Raw genomic sequence first — 14,495 nt, 5'->3', positions numbered from 1 at the left:
GTATCAATTTACATCCTTTAGATTACGTTTGAACAATACCATGTGAAACTTATAATTTAAGTCAAATATATATAGACTTCTTCTTCAAACATCAATTTAACAAAATAGATTATTAGAATAAATTCATTCACGATTTGAAGAAAACAAAATTATCTAGCAATCTCAATTAATTCATTTATGAATATTATATCAGTTGAACTACGCTCTATTGATACAAACCTTAATTTATGGTTTAATACAACCCTTAAAAAAAAAGGTATAAATTGATATATTTTCTAATTATTTTTTATTTATAAAATTTTAATTGATATTTTTGTGCTTGCCCGAAGATCCAGTCAGAAATGGACACGTCTGCATGGCGTTCCTCAAAACGGGGGATGAGAACGTGCGTATGGGAACTCGAAACCCTTCACAATATTCACGCAAATTATGGACCATAATAATAATAATAATTCATTTTAAAAGTTAATTGGGCCAATGGTCCCTTTTTTATTTTGTGACATGGACGGATAATGTGACATTATAGAATAGGTAAAATATTGTAGTTTTTTAAAATATTTGTGAAAATGTGACTAAATTCTCTTTTAAAAAAAAAAAGAAAGAAAGAAAATTCTCTTTTGGTCTTAAGAATTTCATTAAATTTCCCTTGTTATTTAATTTTCAAAACTAACATTTCTTAATGAAAATTTTTTGGTGCATTCTTGATTGCACTTGTTTGTGTCTCACACTAATAAAATTGGTCATGTGGTAGTGTTTTATTTATGAAAAAAATTATGTTATTTCTATTTTTTTTAACTAAATAAGAAAAACGGGATGCATATGATTCAATGTAATTTTAATCATCAATTAGATTTGTATTTAATTTTTATATTGAAAATTTAAAAGTTCTATTGTTCAAGTTTTGAATTTTACTTTTAATTGGTCAATGAGAATAGAAAAAATAGAAAACATAAATAAATTTAAAAAACACTAAAAAAAAGGAATACAAATACATATTGGTCCTAAATTTGAGAATTAAAAACTTTTTTTAAAATGTGAAGTGATACATATTAATTATCACTTAGTTAGTTCACAACTCATTTTTCAAAACTCACATTAAATGCATCTTTTATAAACTTAGATGTTAAAGTGTCTCGTAAAAACTTAGAGAAAAATATAAGGTAATTTTCCCTTAAAAATCTCCTAAAAAATCCCTTAAAATAAATACATATGAATAGAGTCTACTCATTATACATTAACTATCCAGTTATTTCCTTAGGTTAAGGGGTAAGGTTGACTCTCCATTTAGTATCATTTAGAAACTAATTTCAAACATTGTAGACTAATTTGAAATTAAATTCAAATATCATAGACCTTATAATGTCACATTTGAAATTTCAAATATCAAATAGAAACTAAATATAATTTTAGTTAAATTATAAGTTTAGTTCCTAAAAATTTGTGTCTTTTTATTTTTAAACTTTCAAAAGTGTCTAATAGATCACTAAGGTTCTGTATGGTAATCATTTGATTTTGAGTTTTTTGTTTTTTAAAAGTTAACCCTATAAGTGCCCATTCTATCTCTAGATTTATAACTTTGTTGTCTATTTTTTTTTCCAATGTTTCCAAAAATTAATCAAATTTTGAAAATTAAAAAAGTAGTTTTTAAAAACTTTTTTTTTTTTGTTTTGAAATTTGGCTAAGAATATAACTCTTCTACTTAAGAAAAATACAAATCATTGTATGAAATTGAAAGAAAACGAGCTTAATTTTCAAAAAACAAAAAGTAAAAACGAAATGACTATAGGACTGTTTTGATTAACTTGAGAAAAAGATGTTTTTTCAAGAAATTCATTTTTATTTAAACACTTTTGAAAAAAAAAAAAACTTATGAAAATACAGTTGAAAAGTTGTTTTTAAATAGTTACCAAACACTCTAATTTCTTCCAAAATAATTTGTTTTAAAATTAAATGTTTGAAAATATATTCCAAACATAATCTATATCGAATGTGACCTAAACTTTCAATTTTGTGTCTAATAGATTCACGAATTTTTTTTAGAAAAATAAATTTTTTAAAGACTTTATAATTTTAACTGTTTGATGACTAAGACACAAACTACCAAATTTAGATATTAAAAAAATTGTAATTTAGCCTACAAATTTTTTAAAAAAACGACCAAAACCTAAAATTTGACAACAAAAGAATGTACTTTACCTTAGATAACGACCCTTCCCAACTGCCAAGAGACCAATTTTTAAAATAATACTAATAATAAAATAAAATAAAATTTTCAAAAGGGCCTCTCCCCAGTCCCTGCGACGTCGTTTTCATCCGGTGGCGCCGCCCCTAAGGTCACGTGCGCTAACTGCAGGTCCCACGTGGGAACGTGATAATCGAAACCCTTTGATTTCCGGACAAATCCTTTGACCGTAGAAAATTACGTTGGGCCCCACTTAAAACGTAGGGTCTATAGATAAGACGTAGACTTGCGTCCACTAATTACGATTAGTTCTTAATTTAATTACTTATTTAGAAAACAAAAGGGTACTTCAATAAAGTAGGAATAAGGTTTAAAATGATGTCTCAATTTAATAAAAATGATGATGAAAATATCAATAAAATATTGTTGGATATTTAAAAAAGTTATATAAAAAAAATAGAAATTGATAGTTAATATTTTATGTTTTTTTTATCCAAATCGAAATATTTATTATTTATAGGATACCCCTAAATTTTGAAGTTGTATCCATTTAACCAACTTTTCAAATTGTATCAATTTATACCCAAACTAGTAATTGCATCCATTTAAACCATGAACTTTCTCGAGTATATCAACTCAAAACTTGAACTTTCATAAGCATGTGAATTTTCTCATTCCTTTAGATTTAGTTTGAAAAATATCATGCAACCACATTTAATTTTTTCAATTAAACTTGTGAATTATTATAAATGGATCAATTTAGAACATCTATTAGGATTATATTTGAAAGTCGTCAATGCATAAATTCTCATACATATATAGACTTCTACAAATGTCGATTTAACAAAATCATGATCATAATTTAAATAGATAATTTTTCAAATAAATCTCAAAAGAGAGTTTAAATTGGTTCGCTTATGTAAATTTAGAAGTTTAATTGATAAAACTACAAGGCTCACACGATGTTTGTCCAAATAAAACATGATGAAATGTTCAAATTGATACACTTATGAAAGTTCGAGATTTCAATTAATATAATTATTAGTTTGAGATTTAAGTTGATACATTCCTAAAGTTTAGGAATATGAATTGATTTTTGTCCTTTATTTATGACAAATATATTATATTTATATTACACATCTTTTTTGTCTTATTTTTTATGTTTTATCGATTTTTTCGATACAGTGACAATGTCAATACACTCTTCGTTTCGATTTTAAATCCATAAGAATATGAAAATATTAATAAAATATTGATATGTTGATGAAAATTTAATATATATATATATATATATATATATATTTATATATATATAAAAGAGAGAATAAGATTTTTATAAGATTTTTCTTTGGAAAAAAAAGTAAAGTACAAAATTAATTAGAACGAAGTTGTTATATACACGTATGTCAATTTTAAGAGGGGAAGATAATTTAATGTAATTTTTTTAAAAATTTATATATATATTTATTTTTATTATAATTTTGTAGTTTTGAGCACGCCTTTGTAGTGTTGAATTGCTTTTTTAGGACATGGACAATTCAACTTTACCCTTTAGGTCTCTTAATTAGATAAAAATATAATTTTGAAAGGAAATAATAATAATAATAAATAATAAAAGAACAAAATTTTGGATTATATCTAACTTCACAACCGATATTGAGTAATAAGGTGAACATTAATTGAATAAAATAATAAAGTAATTAGCAATACGACAAATTATTTCGAACACTTTTTAAAACTGTTTAAATGAATATATATATCTTTTTCAAATAATCCAAACATGCTTCAAGTCTAAATGTTTTTCAAACGTTTATTTATTTTTTTTTCATTCGATTACTAATCTTTAAGTTCAACATTTAATTTTAATTATTTTAATTGTATAGTTATATTTAATTGGGATAGTAGAAAACAAAAATGAGTATTTTTTAGAAAGAGCAAAAATGAGTATTTAATAATTGAGAAAGTGAACCAAACGAATTATTAAAAGAGATTAAAGTAAATCATCACTTTGTCTAAGTTTAAATCTTATGTTTGTTTGTGTATTTTTCATATTTATTTCGTACATTTATTATACTATCAAACAACTTGCTATATTGCTGAGTCAAATATAGTTCAATTGACATATAAGTATGCTATAAATCACGAAGTCTGTGATTCGAATATCTCGTATCTCTAATTATACTAAAAAGATCTTACTTTATTAATAAAAACGTCAATTTGTTTAAAAAATAATCTATATTGGAGTTGAATTATACATGTTCACTCCCCCACATAAAATAGATAGAATAAGTGTATATATATAATTTCAATCATAGCAGGAGCGACGGTCGAATCATCAATTTTTAGAAAATTGTAATTATTAGCTTATCGAATATGAATCTACTCTTGAACTTGACAAAGTGCATTAATTTGTTGCCTACGATTTTAAAATTCTCGAACTGCAGTAAAACTTGGATAAATTTTACATGATATATATTATTTAAGTTAATATTGCAATATTTCACCTAATAAAATTTTTTTATTTAAAACATGTTAAAGAAGAACCAATGGTTATGTACGTTTTAAAGAATTATAGAACATATGTCTCCTAGAAAATTAACGAGACTTTAGTGGAAAGCAATCAGAGGTATTTTTACTTTTCTATAGAAGCTATTTTAATCGAAATTAAGTTTTAAAAGATGTTTACCTTCACTTTTATTAAAAGCGGTGTGTAAGAAAAATAAATTATAGCATTTATTTAACTATCTAAAATCCAATTGAAAGTTAATGTTGGAATCAAAATTTAGCAATTTTTAAGTTAAATATTGATTTTTCTCTAGGAAAATAAAAAGGTTAAAAAAAAAACCCCACTTTTGGTCTCTAAATTTTTATAAATTAAAAAAAAAAAAAAAAAAACTTCTTTGAACTTTTATAGAAGCAAAATACTAAAAAGCACTTTTAGTCTCAAAATTTTTAGGCCCTATTTATTTCACGAACATTCCCGTGGGACTTCAGACAACTTTTCATATCCCAGTTTATTTCATATAATTCCACTTTTTAAAATCTAGAAATATCTAGGAAATTTTAAAACCCACTTGACATTAGTTTTTTAATACCTGCAAAAGTGTGAGATTTTTATATTTAGGAGATGAACAGTAAAAATATAGTTTAATTAATTAATAAATTGATATCAAGTATTCATTAATATTAATTGTATTAAATATTAAATATAAATATATTATTTAGACTTAATAAATTTCAACTAATATATTTACCATTAATATTTTATGTTCTCTTAACTATTTATATAAATTATTATCGTTAATTATCAATATTCTAATTATTTATTAATTAATTTAATTATGGCTAGTAATTAGTTTAATTATGTTAAATTAAAAAATATTTATTTATTATTTATTCAATTAATTAAATAATTAATTAACATAACAATAAATTAATAAATGTTAAGTTTAATTGATCTATTGCATTAATTAAATAGTAATTTACTTTTAGTTTCTATATACAAATTATTAAATTGAATACGACTATTTAACTTTCAGACATTGATTATCATGCACATCTAAATATAGATATTATTTTTCTTAGGCATCAAAATCCAGACATTCAAATTTTAGATATTTAATATCTATATCCATGAAACAATATCTGCAATCCAAACAACCTTTATAGAAGTAATAATATACTTTTAAACTTATAATAGTTTAGTTCCTAAAATTTATCAAGTACTGACTGAGTCCCTATACTTTGAAATTTGTATTAATTTTGGTCTCTATGGTGAAAAAAAAACTCTTCAATTTATTATGTAATACCTTAGTCTTTATTTGTTAAAAAAAATTCCAACCTTTATAGTCTAAAAAAGGAAGAAGATTTTCAATCAATTTATTGATCACATTTATAAGAAAATTCATTAATTTTTAATAATATTTTTCACAATAAAAACTAAATCGTTACAAATAGTAAAATATACCGACTAAATTGTTATTTATTAAAATTCAAGTAGTAAAATGTTATAATTTTGAAAGAATATAAACTAAATCTTTAAAAAATTTCCTCAAAAAGAAAAAAAAAACTTTAAAGTTTAAGAACAATTTTTTTTTGATTTAATACTATTTTAGTCATGGTACTTTTGATTTCATCCGTTTTATTTTTGTATATATAATTTCAAACTGAGTTCATTTTAGTTTCGATATTCTCAAAATCCAAAAAAATTATTTTGGTCATAATTTTGGTTCTTAGACTTTAATAGAAAACAATATTTTGGTCTCTTCAATATGAAAAACAAAGAGACGAAAATGATCAATTTTTTACAAGAGATAAATTAATATTAAAAGCACAATGATCAAATTAAATATATTGAAAGTAGCAAAAGGAAGCAAATCTAAAACTACGTAGAACAAAACAGTATTTGAATCAAATGGTTTTTTTTAAAAGTAAAAATAATTTCCTTTATTCTCTTATTATTTTTCTGAGTTCACAAAGTTACAGTTTCCTTTGATTGATAAATCGGCAAATCTGAACATGAACAGAGGAGTTTCAGATTGCCATACCATCATCGAACGTCTTGTCTTTTCAAATGCTTAGAAACCGTACACCCAAAAAAGCAATCCGATTCTCCATTACAAAGCCCGAAGAAGATCCACTATTATCATCAATAAAAAACAATGTTCATCAAGAAACGGAGATCAAAACCAGCAAATTCTGCCGATTCTGAAGAGAAAAAAAAAAAAAAAAAAAGCGCGGCAGACCAATTTTTGATTATCTTTCTTTCTGTAAGTAAAGTTCATAATAACTTATATGCACAAGCATCTCTGAATGTTCCACTCGGCTACGCCACTAATAGGCCTGAAATTGAACTGCAGCACCTACGTATGCAGAAGGACAGAGACAGAGAGAGAGTGTGTGTGCGCCCTAAATCGCACAAACAGGCATTGTAGAAATTTTGGGGGGTTGGGGGGGGACGATGAAGGATCATTGATCATGTGACAGCACCACGAGGCCGGCCGGCAGTCGCCTTAAGACACGCGTGTATGCGCGCGCACCAAGTGTTTGACAAAATGCCAAAACCAGGAGGTTAGTGTTTTGTTTTGTTTTGTTTTGCCCTAACCGTTATCTTGCTCACTGCTAAACTAAGTTTAATTTGTTGTTTGCGCTTAACTTGCGCGTATGCGCACCAAGTGTTTGACTAAATGCCAAAACGAGTAGGTTAGTGTTTTGTTTTGCCTGTATGACAAACCCCCACTACTAAATTAAATTTAAATCATGTCCGTCAAATTCAAAATATTCAATTTTATCTCATATTAATCTTTATATCTTCGACGGATGATTTTAGTTTTTATACTTTTAACTTTTATTTATTTTGATTTATGTATTTTTAACATGATCACTTTAGGAATGTACTTCAAAAGAATAATGATTTTGACCCTTCTTTAAGCAAATCATATACAAAAGGATTTTTTTTTACCCACTGAAAAAACTAATAAGAATTCATCTTTCTTTAGAAAAATATATATTTATCACATGATAGATTTTTATTAGAAAATTGATTGGGTTGCTCAAAGATAAGTGCAACTCAACAATCAAGTTTTTCTTTAAAAAAAACATAAGGCTAAATTATAAGTTTACTTCCTAAGTTCAAGCTTATGTCTAAGTGAGTGTTTGGGGCAAGGAGTGAAATATTGAGTTTCAAGGAGTTATGAAATTTAGAGGGTTGTGAACTCTTAGGCACCATTTGAGGCAAAGATTATCCTAAGACTATAATAACAAACTCTTGCTACAATAAATACATTTCAAAACCCCCAATTAACTACAGTGAACACTATTTTAAAACTCCATCTGCTACAATATTTACTATTTGCTACAGTTTTTATTATTTTACATTCATAATTTTTTTATTCTTTGCTACAGTATTTACTATATCATTCTCAAACTAAAATAATTTACATGTCAAACACATACTATTATAATCCAAATTAAAATAATCTACACCCCAAACACAAATTAGTATAACCCAAAGATAATAATCTAGGACGAAAATAATCAACTTCTTGCCCCAAGCATCCCTTTAGGGTTCACAACAGTATAAGGAGCCGATAAATTATAAAAATGATGCTTTTTTGTAGTGGGATGCACAAACTTCTTGGACCAAACAATAGAGTTCCCAATTTCTACTTCCCAATTCTTTGAGCCATAGACACCCTAAATAGGTCATTGAACTTATAATATTATGTGCAAAGTTCTATGACATATATTTTTTTTAAAAAAATTAAATGATATATTTTTATTTAAAGTCGAATTTTATGTCTAATAGGGTCATAAAGTTTCAATTTATTGTGTATTAGATTAGTGAGTTTTAAAAACTTCGAATAGGTAAATGTCATGTTAAACACAAAATTAAAATTTTATATACCTATGGAGACAAAATTGTAAATTTAGAAAACTTATTAGATATTTTGAATAATTCATGAACGGAATAAATACGAACTTGAAAGTGTGTATATCAACCTAAGCACGACTAGTTATGATATCAAACATATTCTTATAAAAGTTAAGACATTTGATTCAAATGATTTGCTCCATATTGTTGGAGTAGAAAAGAAACCGTGATTCATGCCACAGTAATGAAGCCAAAATAAATAAAGCGATTACAATGATAATTTTTTGTTGTTTTTTTTTTTTGGTAAAGGGACTAATAGATGTTTTAAAAGTAAAGTGAGAATAAAAATTTGAAAATAAAGACATTAAAAATGAAATTTACATTCGAAATTGACCAACCATAATAGAACATAATTAAACCATATCAACTAACATCCCCTCCATAAAGTGTTATCTTATTATATTATTAGCAATGCATTGCGTGCATTACGTTGAATGGGTTCGATTAGACACTGAAACTCTGGTAGTTGATTGGTGTCTGTCTAATGTTTATTGCTATCCGAGCTGTATTTGGGCTGTTCCTTTTTCTAGTCCTACTCACTCTTTTGCCAGGGCTTGAATATGTCATTTGATTTTATTTAAGGGTTTGTTCATTTAAAGTAATAGGCATGCCGCATGCACAACTTTTTTTTTTTTTTTTTGGGGAGGGGGTAATGAATGCCCATTTATCAAACAACGTGTTTAAGTCCAATTAGGATGGATTTTATTTGTACAATATATATTTTTTCTAATTTTTTTCTCTTTCATGTGGACTTAATTTTAGATATTATTATATGACATGGGGAAGAAACGTTGTGGGAGCTGAACTCTTTATATGATGTAAACGGTGCTTTCTTAAAGGAAAAAAAATTGTAGAATTATTTGAAAATTTTCAAAAGATAAAAATGTTAAGGGGTGAGAGAGAAAGTGTTCTATGGATGATAGCCACCTATTTCATGTATCATAAAATATCATTTGAGTTTCTTGACAACAAAATAGTTGTCAAATAGTTGTCTCTAGAGATTAATGTTTGTTCAAATTCACCTTCTCATTATTTTATACAAAGTTTTACTTTTATATTTATTTGTGATGTGAATCGTAATAGTTAGAAACGAGGGAAAAATTAACAAATATAATTAGTGGTTTTGGGGTTCTGGTTCTAGGCTGAGTTTAATTTTAGTGAACAATTACTAAAGTGAAGTATTGACCTAACTTCCTTAATTAAATGAAATGGAAGCTGTCAGCTTTGCACATTTTCAATGAGCTACACCACATACAACTTAACAATAATTATTACATCCTCAGTTACCCCTCAACTTGTTAAAAAAACAAAAAAAACAGTTATGAGCGTTAATACACGCAATAAAATTGGCCATAAGTCGTGGGAAGATTTGGCGCCGGTTCGGGTTCGCTCTAGCTCCATAAACCTTGGAGCTGTTTCAGGTTTGAACCCTCCAAAAACACGTGTACTGGCTCCGTCGCCGACGTCCAAAGATCCCGCCGGCCAGTGAAATTCTCTCGGATGATGATATGAAAGTGCTGATTCAGAATGACTGAGATTGGAAGGGTAAACACAAGGACAAAGAGACCAAATAATGGAGATTAAATCTCTATTATAATTAAATAATTCGAAAAAAGGGGTTGAAAAAGAGAGAGAGAGAGAGAGAGAGAGAGAGAGAGAGAGGGGAAGTGGGGAAGAAGTGTTGTGTGTTTTCTTGTACTTTTTTCAAGTTGCAGGTTTTGGAGTATCGTGTCGGGAGGTCTTATTTTTTTACTATTATCTTTTTGGTAAAAAAATGAATTGATTTTTCAAAATACTTTGTTTCAATTTCAAACCTTCTCAAAGTGAGCTCTAGATCCCCTTGGGCTTGTGTATATAATCTATGCCTTTGCTTTCTCGTTGTTGAGTACAAAACCTTGTTTGCGGCGTTTGAGAGAAAACTAAGAAGAAACCTTGAACATTCTGAAATAGATTACTAATCTTCAGAGATCGCAAATGGGTATGTCCTCTTCTGTTTTTTTGCTATTTTGCTTGCCTTACCTTTACTCTGTTCTTCGATTTCTCTGTCTTATTTGGGGTTCTAGTCTTCTCTGGCTCTCTTGTTTGGGTTTCTTTTCACTATTCTGTTATCATAGATCTCTCTCTATGGTCGTAGCTTTTGAACCTGTTTTCCTATTGGCTTTCCAAAATTACCCAATCGTATGTTATTTGTTGGTCTAATTACCCTTTTTCTCTTATCACAGCAATCGAAATGAACTTTTCCAGTGATATTGATGATGAATATGTGAAGTTGATTAGAAGAATGAATCCACCCAGGTACATAATTTCCTTCATTTCTCTGAATGAATAAACATAACTTTCTTCCGTACAAAAAATAAGCTTTAAAGTTATTATCTTTTTTCAGGGTTGTAATTGACAATGATGCCTGTAAGGATGCTACTGTAATAAGGGTATGGTTTTTTGAACTCTGTTTCTTGTTTGGTGAAATCTATCATTTGGGTTAGTTGATACTCATTTCAACCATTTTGTCTCAGGTAGATAGCGCTAACAAACATGGGATTCTTCTTGAAGTCGTTCAAGTCCTTACTGATCTTAATCTTATCGTCACCAAAGCCTATATTTCTTGTGATGGTTGCTGGTTCATGGATGGTAAGTTTCTTTTCTTTTTCTCATTCTTCCTCTTATATGGAATCTCTCCCCCATCAAGATTTTCATTTGGTTTTGGCTTATTGAACAGTTTTTAACGTCACCGATCAAGATGGAAACAAAGTTACAGATGAAGGGGTTTTAGACTACATCAAAAGGGTATATGCCTGTTTCTATATTTCTGTTGTATCTTCCACGTGTTTCATTCAATTAATACAACTCGGTTTTGTTTTCTTCTTTTCAGTCGCTTGAATCGGATTCTTGTTTTGCACCTTCCATGAGATCTGTGGGTGTAAAACCATCTGTTGATTACACAGTAATTGAGCTTATTGGCAATGATAGACAAGGATTACTTTCTGAAGTCAGTGCTGTCCTCACTCACCTCAAATGCAACGTTGTGCACGCTGAGGTGTGGACTCACAACACACGTGCGGCCGCCGTTATGCACGTTACAGACGATGAAACTGGTTCTGCAATTACTGATCTTGAGAGGCTGTCTAGGATCAAGGGATTACTCAGTAACGTACTAAGGGGAAGCAATAACAGGTCCAATGGAGCTAAGACTGTTGTTTCTCATGGAGTCACTCACATTGAGAGAAGGCTTCATCAGATGATGTTTGCTGATAGGGATTATGAACTTCTCGATGAGGATGTCATGGAAGAAGAACAAAGACCAAATATCAAAGTTGTGAATTGGTGTGATATAGACTATTCTGTTGTTACCATTCGGAGCAAAGATCGACCGAAACTTCTTTTCGACACTGTTTGCACTTTGACAGACATGCAATATGTGGTTTTTCATGCCAATGTAGTTGCTGAAGGGACAGAAGCATATCAGGTAAAAATACAACCAAGAGATAATATGGATTGTTCTCTCTTTATTCTTGTGGTTTATCTTATCTTCTCTATTTTGAATTTGTAGGAATATTACATTAGACACATAGATGGATCTCCTGTTAAATCTGATGCAGAGAGACAAAGAGTAATTCAATGTCTTGAAGCTGCCATCAGAAGAAGAGTGTGTGAGGTGAGTGAAGGACTAAAATATCATATCCTTGAAACTAATGAATAGTTTTTTCAGCTTTGTTCAAATTGTTGATTTGTTTTTCCATCTTCTTTCAGGGGTTGAAGCTAGAGTTATGCACAACAGATAGAGTTGGGCTTCTTTCTGATGTTACCCGCATCTTTCGAGAGAACAGTCTGACTGTCACAAGAGCAGAGGTAACAACGAAAGCCGGTAAGGCGATTAACACGTTTTATGTCCGCGATCCATCGGGGTATCCAGTCGATTCGAAGACGATAGATTCGATCCGAGAATTGATCGGGCAAACAATACTGAAAGTGAAAGGAAGTAGTAGTCCTAAAGATCAAAAACAAGTTTCTCAGGATTCACCTACCAGGTTCCTATTTGGTGGTCTTTTTAGATCTAGATCTTTTGTTAATTTTGGGTTAATAAGGTCTTAATCATGAAGAAACATAGTGCTGCTACTCAAAACTGACTTTAAGCCTATCATGTAAATGACCTCACCATAAAATACAACTTAGGAACAAAAACATAGAGCAGCATCAGCTTGTATATATTCCTTGGGCACAAGAATTAGTGTCTTCTTTTAGCTTTTAGTTTTCTGATGTACCAAAAATCAAGGGGAGAAAAAAAATCTCAACTCCCACCCACACAACCCCCCCCCCCCCCAAAAAAAAAAAAAAAAAAAAGGTTAATTTTTATTAATTATGTTTGTTTATTTGGTTGGGGTAACATGGGTAGAATGAAGGGTTGACATTTATTTTGGATTTGAGCACAAATTTCTAGAAAATTTTCCAAGGTCGAGGAACCAACATGGAAGGATCTTGTTAATTATTATATGTATGTATATATATTTGGGTTAATTTTTTAAGAAGACTTTGAAATGAAAGTTAACGAACCTTGATATTTTCAATCCCTCCAATATGGAATGAGAATAGTGGTTTGAACTTTGAGTAGTTTTTGATTGATACTTATTAAACAAAGTCTAGATACTTTGATGATGGGTGGTGGCCTTTTTAACATCACTTTCAGATCAAGACATACACCTACTATATGAGTTGTGTTATAACTAATAACAATTGCTAGGTAGATTTTTTAGAATTTTCCATAAAATGACATCAAAAAGAGGGGAAAAAAGAAAAGAAAAAAAGAACATTAAGCGAGGTGGTTTTGATCAAGACTTCTAAAAGGTAGTCACATGACGTTTATGCAAATCTATGTCTTAGATCTAAATATGATGTATCCAAAAAAAATTGAGATATATTTATTCTAGAGATTTTTTTTAACGAAAATAAAAATATTAATTTATATCTTTAAACTTGTAAATCAACTTAAACTAAGATTTTCGTTTTAAAATTGTTGATTGTGCAATTTTGTAAATCTCTTTTAAATGCATGGATTAATGTAAATATTAGAGGAAAAATGTTAGAATAATGCGTGTAGTAGAAGATTTTATTAAGAGTAATACTTGCATGTAGTATAAGTGGCAACCTCATCAAATTATATAGAAAAAAGTAAATACAATTTTTTTCTTTTTTAAAAAAAGGGTAAAAAAATGATTTGTTCTATGGTAAATAATGATTTGACTATTGGGTGAGTTGCTCAAAGATGGTACAACGTAAGATGTATTAAAATATTTTTCTTCATTAATATGGACAGTTTTGTGTAGTCTTTTATCTTCATTCTTCTATTTTTCTTTTCTTATTTAGGATGAATAACTATATAATTTTTCTTACTAATTTAGTAGGATTTTGGTAAAAGAATAATGTTATTTAGGCAGATTTGAGTTGGTTTTAAATAGAATCTAAATGAAAATAGTTATTATGTCGCTCGAGTAGAGGAATGGTACACAAATGCACTACGACATATGAACGAAAGTGACCTTGAGGATATGATAGTATGGTTTGGTAGCTCAATCATAGGAATTCTAGAGTTCATCGTATTTTGCTTGGAGCAATCTTATATGACTTTCACAACCCATTTACGTATAGACAAAATTTTCTTCCCAAAAATGATCTATCCAAAAAAGATCGGAGATGGTTGATTAAAAATAGGGAATTGCTTTACGTGGTCATGTTCACTTGAAAGAATTGAGACAATTGGGGATTTCCTAATACGTTTTTTGCCATAAATTCCAAGGCTTTTTGCCAAAGTTCGTTTGAATCTTTAGCTGTAAAAAAGGGGAATGGGAAAAAGCATGGTTATGGGAAGAAAGCTCAAAGAAGAACACT

At 28.7% G+C, this 14,495-nt stretch overlaps 1 protein-coding gene across 2 annotated transcripts; it reads left to right on the top strand.

The window, feature by feature from the left end:
- Positions 1 to 6,614: 6,614 nt before the first annotated feature.
- Positions 6,615 to 12,904, top strand: LOC120075196 (ACT domain-containing protein ACR4-like). Of its 2 annotated transcripts, XM_039028396.2 has the most exons (9): positions 6,615 to 6,951; positions 7,042 to 7,252; positions 10,838 to 10,910; positions 10,999 to 11,044; positions 11,129 to 11,243; positions 11,332 to 11,399; positions 11,485 to 12,078; positions 12,163 to 12,267; positions 12,363 to 12,904. In XM_039028396.2, exons 2-9 carry the CDS (start codon positions 7,210 to 7,212, stop codon positions 12,702 to 12,704), a joined length of 1,386 nt encoding a protein of 461 aa, XP_038884324.2. In that variant the 5' UTR covers positions 6,615 to 6,951; positions 7,042 to 7,209; the 3' UTR covers positions 12,705 to 12,904. The 2 variants fall into 2 exon arrangements, with proteins under 2 accessions (XP_038884324.2, XP_038884326.2); XM_039028398.2 differs by lacking the exons at positions 6,615 to 6,951; positions 7,042 to 7,252 and adding an exon at positions 10,228 to 10,593.
- The last annotated feature ends 1,591 nt before the right edge of the window (positions 12,905 to 14,495 follow it).

This window comes from Benincasa hispida, chromosome 4 (genome assembly GCF_027475165.1).
Source record: "Benincasa hispida cultivar pf3 chromosome 4, pf3_genome.v1.1, whole genome shotgun sequence".
NCBI lineage: Eukaryota > Viridiplantae > Streptophyta > Magnoliopsida > Cucurbitales > Cucurbitaceae > Benincasa > Benincasa hispida.
This window is presented reverse-complemented; position numbering and strand designations above follow the sequence as displayed.